Raw genomic sequence first — 15,457 nt, forward strand, 5'->3', positions numbered from 1 at the left:
GATCCGAGTCCCGAGTGAGCCCGCGGCGCCGGGCCTGCGGGGAGGCCGCGAAGCCCGCTCCGGGGCCCGCCACTCACCCCCGAACCGACGGCTTTCACAGGGAAAGCCAACCACCTCCCAGAGCCCTCCCAGGTTTTCTTTTCCTCCCCACCCTCCCCCTAGAAAACCGAGACAAACCTGTGTTCTTATCTTACATAAGTGATCACTCGGTCCAATAGCTGTTTCTCTGTTCTCAGCTCTTAGGTCTGTCCCTCCCTCCTTCCCTCTTTCCTTCCTTCCCACCTTACCTCCTTCCTTCACTACTCCCCTCATTCCCTCCCTCCTTCCTTCTTCCTTCCCTCCCTCCTTCCCTCCTTCCTTCCTTCCTTCCCTACTCCCCTATTCCTTCTCTCCTTCCTTCCCTCCCTCCCTCCCTTCCTTTCTTTCTCCTTCATTCCTTCCCTCCCGTCCTTTCTCCTTTATTCCTTCCCTCCCTTCCTTCCTCCCTCATCACATCCCTCCCTTCCTTCCTCCATCTCTTCCTTCCTTTTTCCCTCCCTCTTTCTTTCCTTTTTTGTTGTTCTAAAGTTAGGATCAGTCCTACAGCATCTGAGGATCTAAGCCTGATAGTAATTTATGTAGACAAACGCGCTCCCCTACCCCATGCTAGCAGATTGAGTAGAATAAGGGAACTGAGATTGATTATGTGTGTGTGTGTGTGTGTGTGTGTGTGTGTGTGTGTGTGTGTGTGTGTGTGTGTGTGTGAGAGAGAGAGAGAGAGAGAGCACTCCTGAAACCCATTTAGCCCAGCACTTTAATTCTACATGTTTTTTTAGAAAACTCATTAAAAGCCGGACAACAAAAGAATTCTATTCTGTAGCTGCTAATTACAGCTCTTTATGTGGGCGTGGTGGGCTGCCTTTTCTCCTGGTGTTTGTACACAAAAGGCAGCTAAGCTCTTCCCCAGCCTTCCACTCAATCCTGGGCCCATCCCAGAAGCTGGGGGGTTGGGGCTGGGAAGCCAGAAGTCTGCCGGCCAGCCTCCGTGAGCAAAGGCCTGAGCAAAGGCCGAGGAAATGCTGTTCCATCAGGTACCACATGGAGGACAGGAGCCCTCCAGGGTCTGTCCTATAGTTTTCTGCTGGTGGCTTTGGTTTCACCCACAGGTAACAGGCAAGGCCAACTTTATCTGCTGATGACATAAGGCTCTAAGTGGAGCACATTTCTCCTGCTAGACTGAGAGAAGGGCCTGGTCTAATAGGATGTGTGTTCTGCTCTCCTCAGCTGTGAGGGGGTCAGAGCAGGTCCTCCTCATCCGGGGCATAAGACTCAAGACCACTAAGACCACTTGCTCTCCCCTGGGATCTGGTCCCCACTCAGCCCTGCAGTGGCTCCACAGTAGCTGTGTGGTCCCAGGCCAGTGCCTCACTGGGAGGTGGTATGAACCTTTCCACATGAGGAGTGCAGGGAGGCTGAGGTGTGGTATTCGCTGCCCTCCACCACGGCAGCCTTAGTCCTGGGGACCAGGCGTGTTGTCATGGCCACCATCAGGGGAGTGGCGTCCTGCATCGAGTGTTGATTCTGAGCATATGTGATCACTTTTGAGTCAAGATGGCCTGTGCCCATCCCCCCCCACACACACCCTCACCCCTCCAGGATGAATGCTTCTTAGAATGTGCCTCAGCCCCTGAGGGTCACTGTGACCTTTCCATGAAACTTTGAACTCCAACAGCCCTCTTCAGTACCTCTGACTGTCCCTGTGGCCTTCTTAGTCAAGGTGTGCTTGTGTGTGTGTGTGTGTGTGCGCGCACACACACACACACCACGCACTCTAGTGTGCAAGCTGTTCTGGGCAAGTGTGTGTTAGATAGCCGTGGGTTGAGCCATCATATTGACCGTCCAGAGAACACGAAAAAGCTGAACACCTAAGTCATTCCCCAAGAATGTACAATACCTCCAGTGGGGTCTAAGGCCTGGACAGCCAGAGGGTGGGTACCCCAGAAGATAAAGTTGTCTGTTATTTTGCCCTCTGGCGATAGTCTCCAAGTGCCCCCTTTTTTTACTCTTGAGTATGTAACTTGCATGGTCAAACAATTACATCTGATGACCTCCAAGGAAGTCTTGTTTGCAAAGCTGTGGTTTATAGTTCAACCCTGGTTTAAACTTTCCTAGTGGTCATAGGAAAAACAGGACAGCAGGTGAAACTGATTCCATTATACTTCCATTAACATAACATCTCCAAAACTATCATGGAGGCACACAGTAGAGAGATACATTACCACGTACGACTGTTTCCTTTTTTTTTCTGCTAAATCTGTGAGATCAGCTATATATCCATCCTTGCCGATCTCAGCTCACACCGGCCCTGTCAGAGTCTCCAGTCAGGCAGCTACCATCTTGGTCGGCAGGGGTCTGGAGTAAGACCAGACTGTGAAAGCAAGCAAGGCCTGCCCACACTTGCATTCACTTCCTCTGAAGAAGTGCCCAACGGAGAGACCTCAAGTCAGATACTGCTCAGAGCAGGAGGTCTGGAGGGGAGTCCCTTACACCTTGGTGAGGAATGAGCAGGAGGGGGAAGGTCTTCTGTGACCCCTTCTGGCAGGCTTTCCCAGTCTGGGTCCTATGGCTGCTGCCAAGGACAAGGACCCCCTGTAGGGCCCACTGCTCCACTGGCTCCACTCCATCCCTTACCACAGCTGATCCTGGAAAAGTCCCTGGAAAGCAGAGGCAGTCCCCTGCTCAGGGGCCGACCAGCCAGCCAGAAGGGTACTTAGACCCTTAGAAGGCTCCCGACTAATCGGAATTCAGAGGCGATCAGAGCTATTATTTCAATACCACCCTGGGGAGGAAAGCCTTCTAAGGAAGAAAACTTGCCTGTGGACAGGGTACATTACCTGTTACCTTAGTTAGAACTCCCCAGAGTCAAGCCTCATGCCCACCAATAGTGACTTCTTTATAATGTGCTGTAAGGGCTGGGGGCATGGTTCAAGCGGTAGGGCACCTGCTTAGTGCAAGACTCTTGAGTTCAAACCCCAGCACTACCGGAAAACAAACGAAAGTATATGTATCTGTATCTTCTCAAATGTATGTGTAGATACCTGGGGCCTCTTTGACTCTTCTTTTTTTTCTCTTTCAAGATGAATGACTTTGGACTCAAGAACATGGACCAAGTGGCCCCTGTAGCTAACGGTTTTCGGGGTACACTCAAGGTGAGTGAGCCAGTCTTCACAAAAGTTCACCTCTAAGAGGAGAATAAAGTTAGGCTGGGGCTCAGAATGCTAGTTCTAGCCTCAGCTTTTCAGCGTACTGACTGTGACGGGGCTGTCTGCTTCCTCCCTGGGACTTAGCTTGCAGTTCTGTGAAATGGGTGTGCTGGTGCTTGTCCATGTCCAGAAAGGGAACTGGTTGGAGACAGGGAGGCCTGTGGTGTATTTCTGAGGCTCCTTCCCAGTGAGGAAGGAAAAAACAATCCTGTGATTGTCAATAAGATGCTGCTCCCAGCACCTCCCACCCACTCTGGAGTTTGAGAGGTTGGTTAGGGATGGAGATGCAAGCTTTAAGAAGATGCAGCCTGGCTGTTCTGGTCAGTATTGGGAATGCCCCTGGGCTGTCCACAGCCTGCCCTTCCTGGCACAGTCCTGTAGCCGGCCTGTTTATGCAAATCAAAGACCAGATTAAGAGATCAAAGAGCCTACTCCCCTGAGGTTCCTGTTCCTATGGGGACCTGTTTCCTTGCCTGCCTTCTGGACAGGACAACAGAACTGGGCTGTCTCCGAAACGGTGACCAGGTGTGTGTGTCTTGTATGACATTAATACTCTTCTGGTGTGTGCCCTAGCTTCCTTCGTGATCTCTTGGGATTATCTGTGTGATCTGACAAGATCTTGAAGGTCCATGAGATTTCTGGTTTGATGAGGCTGGGTGTTTGAAGTGTGGTGGAAAGAGGTGGTTCTTACATTAACATCTCGCCTCTGAAAGAGTCTTCTGTGAACTGAAGGAATTTGGTGATGCTTTTCACAATTTCTGGATCCAAGAAGAGAGAGTCCTGTGTTGAAATACTTTGTATTGTTCTTGGGCTTCCTGATTTTAAAAAAAGAACTTGAGTCCGGAAAGACACTTCCTGGTCTCTGGACAATGCTGGTGGGATTTTTTTTTTTTTAAGCGTCTATTAGCTGTTATACCAAAATTAGCTCCGAAGTCCTCCATCTCCAATGGGTATTTGGTTGGCTGCACCAGGATCTCAGAATTCCTGGGGTTCTTTGGGGGGGGGGGGGGGAGGAAGGGGTAGTAGGGGGAGCCCAGGAAGGGTCTGGGCTCCGACTTTGCCTGGCTTCTTTGGTAATGTGTCATTCACCCCTTCCGCATTTCTAAAAAGAAAGGGCACAACCTATTTTATTTGTAAATGTGTTACACATTTATTTACCCATGACTCAACAGATGGGTCACTGTTTACACATAGCAGGGATTTCCAGGGTATATTGTATTGGGAAAAGGAGACTTTTCTTCACATTTTCCTAAACCCGTCAGAAAGTGACGGATCCAAAAGTCATCTTTTTCAGTGTGTCTTCTGATGACAGCCAGATTTTCATCTATGATGTGTAGATTGTCAGCAGTCACCTTGAAGCGTGTCCCTGTCCTGTAGACAGCTTACCATAAAGCCTATTTCTTTTGGAAGTCTTACCCTTCAGCGTGTGATCTAGGGGTTCTCTTTATCACTTGAGCCGCGCCTCAATTTGAGGCTTTGGGGTGGTTCGTTGTAAGATGAGAGTCTTCCATGGACGTCCCTGCCTGGTCTGGTTTTGAACCACATGAAGCCCTGAGTTCAAGCCCCAGTCTGACCCCCAAGCCCCAGCACTGCGAAGGGTTCTGGTTCTTGCCTGCCTGCCCAGACACGGAGCTTCGCGCCTGTCCTACAAGAGGTGGGGAACGCTGTCACGGCTGTCTCACTTGCTTCCCAGCCTGGTCCTACGGTCCGGTTATTTTTAGATTCATTTTATTTAGGTTGATTAAGTGACCCCAAGTAACTGGCAGCCGTTCTGACCCCACGAGGTTAATTAAATAATTGGGGGTGATCACTTTGGCTTTAGGAATTCTCTCTCCAGTACAAAGCGGATATTTCTGGATGTGGTAATTGCCCATGTTTATATCCGGTTGAATTGGTGGTCAGCTGACCCCTTTGGCCACTTTTTGAATAGGAGCCTAATGAGTCCCTGTTGTTTTCCCCTCTGTATTTGCAGCGCCAGCCGGCATTTGACACCTTTGATGGCTCTCTGTTCTCCGTGTTCCCCTCTCTCAGTGAAGAGCAGACACTCCAAGAAGTGCCCACGGGCTTGGACTCCCTCTCCCACGGTAATCTATTCCATAGACACGGTGGAGGCAGAGGTGGTCAGCCCTGAGTAGCGATGCCCCGTAGCTTGGGAATGAAAACTCCCACAGACGCTCTGGGCTGGCTGTGTTCTTGGGGTCCCTGGAGACCCTGCACGTGGCAGGAGGGCACCTGGCCCCCGCAGTGGCTTTTTGCACTTCCTGTCACCCGGTGGGCTGTGCAAAACCAACATAAGACAATGGGAATTAATATGCACCTCGGCTTTGCATCCTGAGCTCATGGGATGAGTGAAATCACACACACATGCGCGCGCACGCGCGCACACACACTCGCACACGCACACCCTGACATACGCAGTAACTGTAACAGACTACACTTGTCACTTGTGGCTGTTTCTATGGCTCTCAGTACACACGCAGTTTGCTCTTTTTCACGGTGTAGGCTGTCAGGTGAGGTCCTCACAGTTCCTAGCATAACGTTACTAGCTAGCACTGTTCAGAGATGACTTGACAACAGCTTGTAGGCTTCTATATTGTGGCATCGCACACTTTTTTTTTTTACTTGTTTATTTTTCTGGGCTGGGGCTTGAACACAGGGCCTGGGCGCTGTCTCTCCGTTACCTTTTGCTACTCAAGGCTAATGCTGTACCACTTGAACGTCCACTTTGGGCTTTTTGGTAGTTAATGGAGATAAGCGTCTCTCTGACTTTGCTGTCTGGGCCAACTTGGAACTGTGATCCTTAGATGTCAGCTTCCTGAGTAGCTTGGGCTCTAGGCATGAGCCCCTGGTGTCTGACTTCAGCCATTTATCTCGCTTGAAGTTTTTCAGAGTTTCCAGAGAAGTTTTTTTTTTTGCTTGTTTGGTTTTTTTTGGTCCGTCGTGGGGCTTGAACTCTGGCCTTGGGTGCTGTCCCTGCCCTCTTCAGCTCAAGGCAAGTGCTCTACCGCTTGAGCCATAGCGCCACTTCCGGTTTTCTAGTGGTTTATTGGAGATAAGAGTCTCACGGACTCTCCTGTCCAGGCTGGCTTTGAACCATGATCTTCAGATCTCAGCCTCCTGAGTAGCTAGGATTACAGGCGTGAGCCACCGGCGCCTGGCCAGAAAAGATTTTCTTTCTTTTTTTCCAGTAAAAACTAAAGTGTGCTTTGTCAAGTACGGCCTGCCCAAGTCAGGCCCAGGCCCCTTGGCCTGGCTGGCTTTGATTGGTAGAACTATTGGTCCTTTTACCTATAGCAATACCCTTCACTGGGTAAACATTTCAGATCAACTCAGCTAGAAATTTTACTGCAAAATAGGATTGAGCTTGATTTTTTTTTAAGATTTTACTTGTAAATGTAGTTTCTGAGATGTGTAATTTTTTGTTCACATACAAACTTGTACACTTTTTCTCCTAGCATTGCATTGCTAGGAATGGAACCCAGAATCTCTTCCTTGCTTGACAAGTGCTCTACCACTGAGCTATGCCCATGTTTATACTTCCTTAAAAGAAAGGTTTTGTGTTAACTGGGCACTGGTGGCTTACACCTATAATCCTAGCTACTCAGCAGGCTGAGATCTAAGGATCGAAATTCAAAGCCAGCTATGGCAGGAAAGATTATGAGAACTCTTTTTTTTCTGTTTTGTTTTGTTTTGTTTTTTGCCAGTCATGGTGCCTGAACTCTGGGCCTGGGTGCTGTCCCTCAGCTCTTCAGCTCGAGGCTAGCACTCTACCACTTGAGCCACAGCACCACTTCCAGCTTTTTTTTTCTGCTTATGTGGTGCTGAGGAATTGAACCCAGGGCCTCATGCATGCAAGGCAAGCACTGTACCACTGAGCCCCTTCCCAGCCCCAGAGCCACCTTCCCAGCCCCTCATGAGAACTCTTAAATCTAGTTGCTAACAAAAAGCTGGAAGTGGAGCTGTGAAGCAAAAAAGGTAGTGAGAGCGAGAGGCCCAAAGTTCGAGCCCCAGTACCAACACGTGTGCACACACACACAAAAAGATTTTGTTGTATTTGTTTTGGCATTACTGAGAATTGAACCCAGGTCCTTGTGCTTCCTGGCAAGACTGCTGCTTTGCTGCTTGAGCCACGCCTCCAGCCCCAGGTTGGCATGCTTTCTAAGGAATCAAGATAGGAATTGTTGTCAGTATTGTATACAGCTAGCCTCCTGAGATCCCTGTCCCAGGGTGCCCCGTTTGGAATTTTAACCCCATTTTTGGGTTTCATTGTAGACGCTGCCAGCTGCGAGCTGCCCTTGCTCACCCCATGCAGCAAGGCTGTGATGAGCCAGGCCCTGAAGGCCACCTTCAGTGGCTTCCAGAAGGAGCAGCGGAGACTTGGCATTCCCAAGAGTAAGTGAGGCCCCAAGCCTGCTGGGGGTCCTGGGCTGCCACCCCAGGGTGCTGGCGGCTGCAGGGGAAGGTCTTCTGTCCAGCATCAACTGTAGTGGGGTGGCCCTGGGCCATGGGCATGTCAGCCCAGCCAGCCACACAACCGGCACCCTGGACTCTCCAGGGAAGACGCCTCGTGGGCCTCCTGACAGTGCCCGGCTGTGACACCCCACATGTCACAGGCTCTGGGCTGTGGCCGGGCCTGGGGATGGACGGGAGGTCACTGTGGTCTCACTGTCACTCACCCGCTTCACTCACGCCTCTTGTCACCCTCCCTGTAGACCCCTGGCTGTGGAGTGAGCAGCAGGTGAGCCAGTGGCTGCTCTGGGCGACCAATGAGTTCAGCCTGGTGAATGTGAACTTGCAGAGGTTCGGCATGAACGGCCAGGCCCTGTGCAACCTCGGCAAGGAGCGATTTCTAGAGCTGGCGCCCGACTTCGTGGGTGACATCCTGTGGGAACATCTGGAACAGATGCTCAAAGGTACTGACTGGGGAGATGCGACCTGAGTGACTGAGCACCGCCCCCCCCCAAGGGGAGCCTGGCAGGGGTGGGGGGGCACAGGGCAGAGTCTATCAACTTGGAGGTCACCATTATTAGTGATGCGAGTCCGACCGCGGTGGGGACTGCATGGGTTGTGTTCCTCTCTGGGTGTGTGCGGACTACAGCTGGGGCCCTGTGGCCACCTGTAGCTTTAGTCACTAAATTACTCACTGTTGCCAAACTGCTCTGGTCACACCGCAACCCAGGCAACTCAGATATGTAGGCCAGGGCAGGTGTGTTTACTTCAGCAGGCTGGAGGAGAAGGTGGCCCCATGAAAGGAGCCTGTGCTGATTACCTCTTTCACAGCGGGTTACCCCATAGCCAGAGAGAATCCAACAGAGAATTTGGGAGAGGAGTTGGAGATAATGTAAAACGTAGTAATTGGGTACCGGTACTCAAGCATGTCATCCTGGCTACTCAACGAGATCTAAGGATAGAGATTTGGAAAGTCTATTTCTAGCCAGCCAAAAGCTGGAAGTGGAGGTGTGGCTCAGGTGGTAGAACACCAGACTTGAGTGGAAAAGCCAAGCAAAAACTGTGAAAAAATGGTTGAAACATACACACAGATGCGTACACTGGTACAGAAACCTCCTGTAGATCAGCAAACATTGTACCTACTCAGAACCTACGAAGTGGGGAGACCAATGTTCAATAATACTGAGTTTAAGAAGGAAAAAGAGGGGCTAGGAAGGTGGCTCAGTGGTAGAGCGCTTGCCTTGCATGCATGAGGCCCTGGGTTCAATTCCTCAGCACCACATAAGCAAAAAAGAAAAAAAAAGCCGGAAGTCGCGCTGTGGCTCAAGTGGTAGAGCGCTAGCCTTGAGCTGAAGAGCTGAGGGATGGTGCTGAGGCCCAGAGTTCAGACCCCACAACTGACCAAAAAAAGAAAAAAAAAAAGATGTATACACACATACACACACATATACACGCACATGTATATATACGTGTATATGTGTGTATGTATATATATATATATATATATATATATATATACATACACACATATTCATTCCCTAGAGAGAATATATAGAGAGAGGGAATATATATAAATAATAGAGAATGTTAAAAGATATAAGGACATTATTAGCACATTTATTTGTTGACTTGGTGAAAATATTTCTCAATGGATTTTAAACACATTGAGTTTAAACATTCACTGTAGACTCAGAATCTCAGAGACCTGTGGGATTCAGCCCCCAGCTTTTGGTGACAGCTTTGAGGACCAGGGAACCTTGATGAGAGCCCCTGAGATTTTCTGTTAGCTGGGACAGGTCTCTGTTGGTTCCCCGTGGTGACGCACACGCTGTGGACGTTTCTCTCTTGAAGCTCCGCCCACCCATGTCCCACCATAGCCACTCTGGACTCCACTTGCCCGGGAAGCTTGCAGGGTTGGAGCTGTGGACTGCGAGGCTCGGCGCAGAGCTGTGTTCATTTTGTTAAAATAAGTGTCTCCACTCCCCTCAGGACTTAACCTGCATAAGTGTGTCACGATTTCTTGAACATAGGAGTATGCTAAAATACATAATCTGCATCCATAGAGTTTTGCACTAGCTAGGAAACGTCACTTTGCCAATGAGGTCACTAACTTTGGAACACTTACTGGAAAAGGGGGCAGCTGTTCCTTGTTTGTCTAAAGACACCTGAGGAGTTGGGGGTGCCATCAGGTAAAATAAATGGGGGCCTCTGGATGCATCTGGTCATCCTAGCACACCTAGCTGCAGTAGTTTGGAAAGGGGCTGGTGCTTTTCTTGTCTGTGGAGCTGACATCTGGTGACTCCTGTGTCTGCCTTTCAGAAAACCAGGAAAAAACGGAGGAACAGTATGAAGAGAACGCACACCTCCACTCCGTCCCCCACTGGATAAACAGCAATTCCCTTGGTAAGTCTGCGCCATGATGCTCCAGAAACTCAGTTTTTAGCCCTCCGGGGAACTTGAAGTTGTACACGTGTGTGCATAGGTGTGTACCAGTATTGAGGGTTGAACTCAGAGCCTCACACTCTTAGCCTTTGCACTTAAAGCTAGTGCTTTACCACATGAGCCATGCCTCCCTTTCTGGTTCTTGGGTGGTTTATGAGCAGGAGAGAGTCTCACGGACTTTGCAGCTCAGGCCGGCTTTGAACCATGATCCTTAGATCTCAGTCTGCTGAGTAGCTAGAATTACAGGTGTGGGCCTCCAGCACCAGGTTCTGGACTTGAACTCTTAATGGAGCCCCACAGGGCAGCCGAACCATGTGCTGTACAGTGGTGAGAAGCTGTGAGCATTTTGGACTGTGCCTGGTCCCCTCAGAGAGGTGTGACCAGACCCAGCGGTCACTGGAAGGTCTGAGCACAGAAACAGGCTGTACAGTAAACTCGACGGGTTAGGACCTATTGGCCAAATAAGGAAGTGGAGCTGGCCAGTTCGTTCAGTTGGAAGACACAGTTAACTTCCCCTGCTCCTTGCTTCTTACTTTTTTAATTTTTTGGGTCCGGTTGTGGGGCCTGAACTCTGGGCCTGGGCACTGTCCCTCAGCTCTTCAGCTCAAGGCTAGCACTCTACCACCTGAGCCGCAGTGCCATTTCCAGCTTTTTTCTTTTTGCTTATGTGGTGCTGAGGAATCAAACCCACGGCATTATGCATGCAAGGCAAGCGCTCTACCACTGAGCCACCTTCCCAGCCCACTTCTTACTTTTTAAATGTATCTGTTGGGAAATGTGAATATAATGAAACTTTGTCTCCATTGCTCAGTGCTGGTCTAGGGCCTTTATAGAACGCGGCACAGGTAGAAGTGAGCTCTGCCTGGCCTGTGGGCATCCATCAGTAAGACAGGAGAAGGAGGCGGGTACAGGGATGCAGGAAGCAGTCAGTGTGCTCTGAACCTTGTGTCTGAGGCAGTTGTGGAAGGGTCCAGCGGTGTGCCACAGGGTGGGATGTGTGTGACATTAACAGCTCCCCCATCCGGTGGTTCGGTCGCAGGCTTTGGTGTGGAGCAGGCTCCGTATGGAATGCAGACGCCGAGCTACCCCAAGGGCGGCCTCCTGGACAGCATGGGCCTGTCCTCCGCAGCTCCCACCACCCTTGGCTCTGACCAGGACTTCCAGATGTTTCCCAAGTCGAGGCTCAGCGCCGTCAATGTCAGCTACTGCGCTGTCTCTCAGGACTACTCTGGTGGCAACTTGAATTTGCTGCCCAACAATTCAGGTAGGCAGACGCAGACACCCCTTGTTTCATCCGGGCCAAACCACAGATGAGATCAGATACAGGTTTCTTAGAAATGTGTTGTGAGCTCAGCCATTGGAGGAGGCCATCCAAGGACCCGTCTCTTCTGCACAACTCCCCACCGACCAGATGGTGAATCCACACGCACGTCCCAGATGGTAGCCATAGAACGAGCAAAGACACTGTCATGCTCTTCTTGAAGCGGGATTTCCTCAGCAGTGGAGCATAAATGGACACCCTGTGGGAAGGTGACAAGTTTTTTTTGAATGAGATGTAACATCCATACCATGCACAAACATCCACGTGCATGTCCCAATCAACTGCAAGAGGAAACCAATCTGTCTCTAATCATGAATTTGTTCTTGCTCTTCTGGGACTTCTTATTGATGAATCACACAGAGTGATTTCTTTGGGGCCTGTCTCTTTGCAGTCTTCAGCCCTGTTGTGGCCATTTGTTCTTTTTTTTTTAATCATTGCTGCGTAGTATTCTTTTTCTCCTGTGAGTGGAAGGTGATGCACACATTCACACAATTGTCCTAGAGAATAGGAACCTGAGTGTTAAGAGGTGCCTGTTTTTTGAGAGGCCGGTTGGGGTGCTACGAGGTGAAGGTGGGGCGTGGCCCACGCCAGGCCTGAGGAATGATGGGATGTGCTGGGTTGTCTTCCCTAGGGAAACCCAAAGAGCGGGACTCCCCGGAGAAGGGCGCGGACAGCTTCGAGAGCTCCGACTCGCTGCTGCGGTCCTGGAACAGCCAGTCGTCCCTGCTGGACGTGCAGCGCGTGCCCTCCTTCGAGAGCTTCGAGGACGACTGCAGCCAGTCCCTGTGCCTCAGCAAGCCCACCATGTCCTTCAAGGACTACATCCAGGAGAGGAGCGACCCCGTGGAGCAGGGGAAGCCGGTCATCCCCGCCGCCGTGCTGGCCGGCTTCACCGGTGAGTGAGCGCCGCTGGCCACCCCGCGGGCTCCGGCTCCGCTCCCGCCCGGCCACGGCTGTGTTGATGCAGGTGTTTCCCAAGGGCCGCGTAGTGTTCACACCCACAAGCCCTGAGTTCCAGAACGGCCAGCTGGGCAGGAATCTTCATGGGCTGAGAGGGCAGAGTGGCCGCGAGCCACAGGCCCCTCCCTCCTGTCCTGTGGGGCGGGGGAAGGGGAGGGGCAGCCGCTCACGCAGTGCAGTCCTCACCTACTTCAGGATCTCCAGGAATGTGACCTGGCTTGAGGAGGGGCCCTCAGTTGGCCTCAGCCCCATGTGCCTTTCCTGACTCTTGATTTTTCACGTTTGGATGAGAGCTCTTCTAGGCTGAGGACAAATATTAAAGCTGTTTTTAGAAGCAGATATTTCTCATACGAGGGTGAGAAAACCAAGATGTGTTCAGTTCTTCTCGTGGCTTTTGTTTTTGTTTTAAGGTGCTGGTACTAGGCTTCAACTCAAGGCGCCACGCCCTCCTAGCACTCCACCGCTCCAGCCACTGGCTCTACTTCTGGCCTTTTTGGTTAATTGGAGATAACCATTCTCACAGACTTTGCTGGCCAGGCTAGCTTTGAACAGTGATCCTTAGATCTCCCCTTCCTAAGTAGTAGGGTTAACGATGTGAGCCACTAGTACCTCCCTCTGTGATTTTAAATGTGCTTTTTTCATCTGTTGATCATAGAAAGCCACTGTGGATTTTTCTTTTTAACGCTCAAAGGTAGAGAGCCTGTCGAACAAGCACAAGCCCCTGGGTTCCATCCCCAGCAGCACATAAGAAAACGCAGATTTAAAATGAGAATATGTGAGCTGGTCCAGAGGCTCAAGTCTGGAATCCTAACTACTTGGGAAGCAGAGGTTGGGGGATCGAAATTCGAGGGCAGCCCTGGTGAAAAGATGCTGACAAGACTCCATCTCAACCAGTGGCTGAGAGGGGTGCTGTTCACCTGTTACCCCATCCCGGAGGGGAGGGGAGCACAGGGTTGTGCCTACCCCCCATTATGTGGAGAAGCTGGGGTAGGAGGACCACAACCCAGGTGGGCCTGCGAATAAAGCAAGACCCCCACCTCAATAATCACTGAGGCAAAAAGCGTTGGGGGTGTGGCTCACATGGTAGTGCTTCTGCCTGGCAAATTTCTGAGTTCAATTCCCAGTTTCACCCTTCCTCCAAGAAAAAGAAAAAGGGAGTGTGGATATGTGGACATCCATTCCTTCTTTTTTCTGTAGTCTAAAAGCAGCAGCCATGTAAATGTACTGAAACAGTTGCTGGGTAGGTAAACCTACATGGAGTTCACGGCCCCAGTGAGGGAATCGGCAGCCCCGGGGCTCTTGTGTTGTGGGGTTTCCACTTTCACCCATGTTGCCTCCGTGGATGAGGCCAGTTCTGCATAGCTGAGGAGAGGTGCGACCTGTGTCTCCTGGCATGGGGTGGTGTGAGCCCCTGTGTGGGGTTAGTGTGAGCCCCTGGCGTGGGGGTGGTGTGAGCCCCTGTGTGGGGTTAGTGTGAGCCCCTGGTGTGGGGGTGGTGTGAGCCCCCGGCGTGGGGGTGGTGTGAGCCCCTGGTGTGGGGGTGGTGTGAGCCCCTGTGTGGGGGTGGTGTGAGCCCCTGGCGTGGGGGTGGTGTGAGCCCCTGGCGTGGGAGTGGTGTGAGTCCCTGGGGGTGGTGTGAGCCCCCGGCGTGGGGATGGTGTGAGCCCCCGGTGTGGGGATGGTGTGAGCCCCCGGTGTGGGGGTGGTGTGAACCCCCGGCGTGGGGGGGTGGTGTGAGCCCCTGGCGTGGGGGTGGTGTGAACCCCCGGTGTGGGGGTGGTGTGAGCCCCTGGCGTGGGGGTGGTGTGAGCCCCTGGCGTGGGGGTGGTGTGAGCCCCTGGCGTGGGGGTGGTGTGAGCCACTGGCGTGGGGGTGGTGTGAGCCCCTGCCGTGGAGGTGGTGTGAGCCCCTGGCGTTGGGGTGGTGTGAGCCCCTGTGTGGAGGTGGTGTGAGCTCCCGGTGTGGGGGTAGTGTGAGCCCCTGGTGTTGGGTTGGTGTGAGCCCCTGGCGTGGAGGTGGTGTGAGCCCCTGTGTGGAGGTGGTGTGAGCTCCCGGTGTGGGGGTGGTGTGAGCCCCTGGTGTGGAGGTGGTGTGAGCCCCTGGCGTTGGGTTGGTGTGAGTCCCTGGCGTTGGGGTGGTGTGAGCTCCCGGTGTGGGGGTGGTGTGAGCCCCTGGTGTTGGGTTGGTGTGAGCCCCTGGCGTTGGGGTGGTGTGAGCTCCCGGTGTGGGGGTGGTGTGAGCCCCTGGTGTGGGGGTGGTGTGAGCCCCCTGGTGTGGGGGTGGTGTGAGCCCCCTGGTGTGGGGGTGATGTCTCTGAGGCAGGTAGCTCACCCTGTGGCGGGGAGCCTGGCCTGGACCTGGGCTCTTTGTGGGACGCAGCCTGCCCTTTGTGCTTTCTCCCTGGCTGCCCTGGCACTCGAGGGGAGATACCTCGTTGGGTAGAAGAAGGAGGCTCCACTTAGCCTGAGGCCTGGCCTCCAAGCCTCGGAAGAGGCCTCTGGAGACCCGTGATTTGCAGGATGGGGTTAAGTGTGAGCTGAGCACAGGTCCCCTGAAGCGCTCTTAAAAAATATGTTGCACTCGCTGTGGACGCTTGCAGTATCTCCTGGAAATCAGAGCCTTGTATTGACGTCCTCATCCCTGGTGTGCCCCTCTGCTTTGTGACCCAGCCCGTGTCTAGCCCCTGGGCCTCCTTCCACCGACTCTACCTAGAACGCCCATTACCCTGGCCAACTCAACTTGCCTTGAACAAATCCAGGGAACCTGATACGCTTAAATATGGATTGTTCATGCTCAGGTGCCCGAGGTTGGTTTCTTTGTGTTTCTGTAGCAGTGAGAGTGCAGCCCAGGCATCGCACTTCCTGGTGTGGACGCTGCGCTCGCCCGCACTCCCGGCTCCAAGCCACTGCTCTGCTAGTCAGCCAGAATTTGATTCCCTAACTTCCAAACTTTGGCCCTAAATACACTCGTTAAAAGAATTAGGAAAGAATTGACTCTTAAAAGAAAAAAAAGTATGTGTAGCCAGTTACTGGTGACTCACGCC

General features: G+C 52.2%; 1 protein-coding gene across 2 annotated transcripts in view; it reads left to right on the forward strand.

The window, feature by feature from the left end:
* Ets2 (v-ets avian erythroblastosis virus E26 oncogene homolog 2) overlaps positions 1-15,457 on the forward strand; it is a 37,289-nt gene that overhangs the window by 536 nt on the left and 21,296 nt on the right. For both annotated transcript variants that reach the window (XR_001175486.1, XM_013027392.1), the window contains exons 2-8: positions 3,117-3,188; positions 5,215-5,326; positions 7,515-7,634; positions 7,955-8,155; positions 10,011-10,094; positions 11,173-11,397; positions 12,086-12,349. Coding sequence is in view for 1 of the 2 variants with exons in the window: in XM_013027392.1 (XP_012882846.1) it covers positions 3,117-3,188; positions 5,215-5,326; positions 7,515-7,634; positions 7,955-8,155; positions 10,011-10,094; positions 11,173-11,397; positions 12,086-12,349 (1,078 nt within the window). In the remaining variant the exon portion in view is untranslated. The remainder of the gene's footprint in view (positions 1-3,116; positions 3,189-5,214; positions 5,327-7,514; positions 7,635-7,954; positions 8,156-10,010; positions 10,095-11,172; positions 11,398-12,085; positions 12,350-15,457) is intronic.

This window comes from Dipodomys ordii, unplaced genomic scaffold, assembly GCF_000151885.1.
Source record: "Dipodomys ordii isolate 6190 unplaced genomic scaffold, Dord_2.0 Scaffold103, whole genome shotgun sequence".
Taxonomy (NCBI): domain Eukaryota; kingdom Metazoa; phylum Chordata; class Mammalia; order Rodentia; family Heteromyidae; genus Dipodomys; species Dipodomys ordii.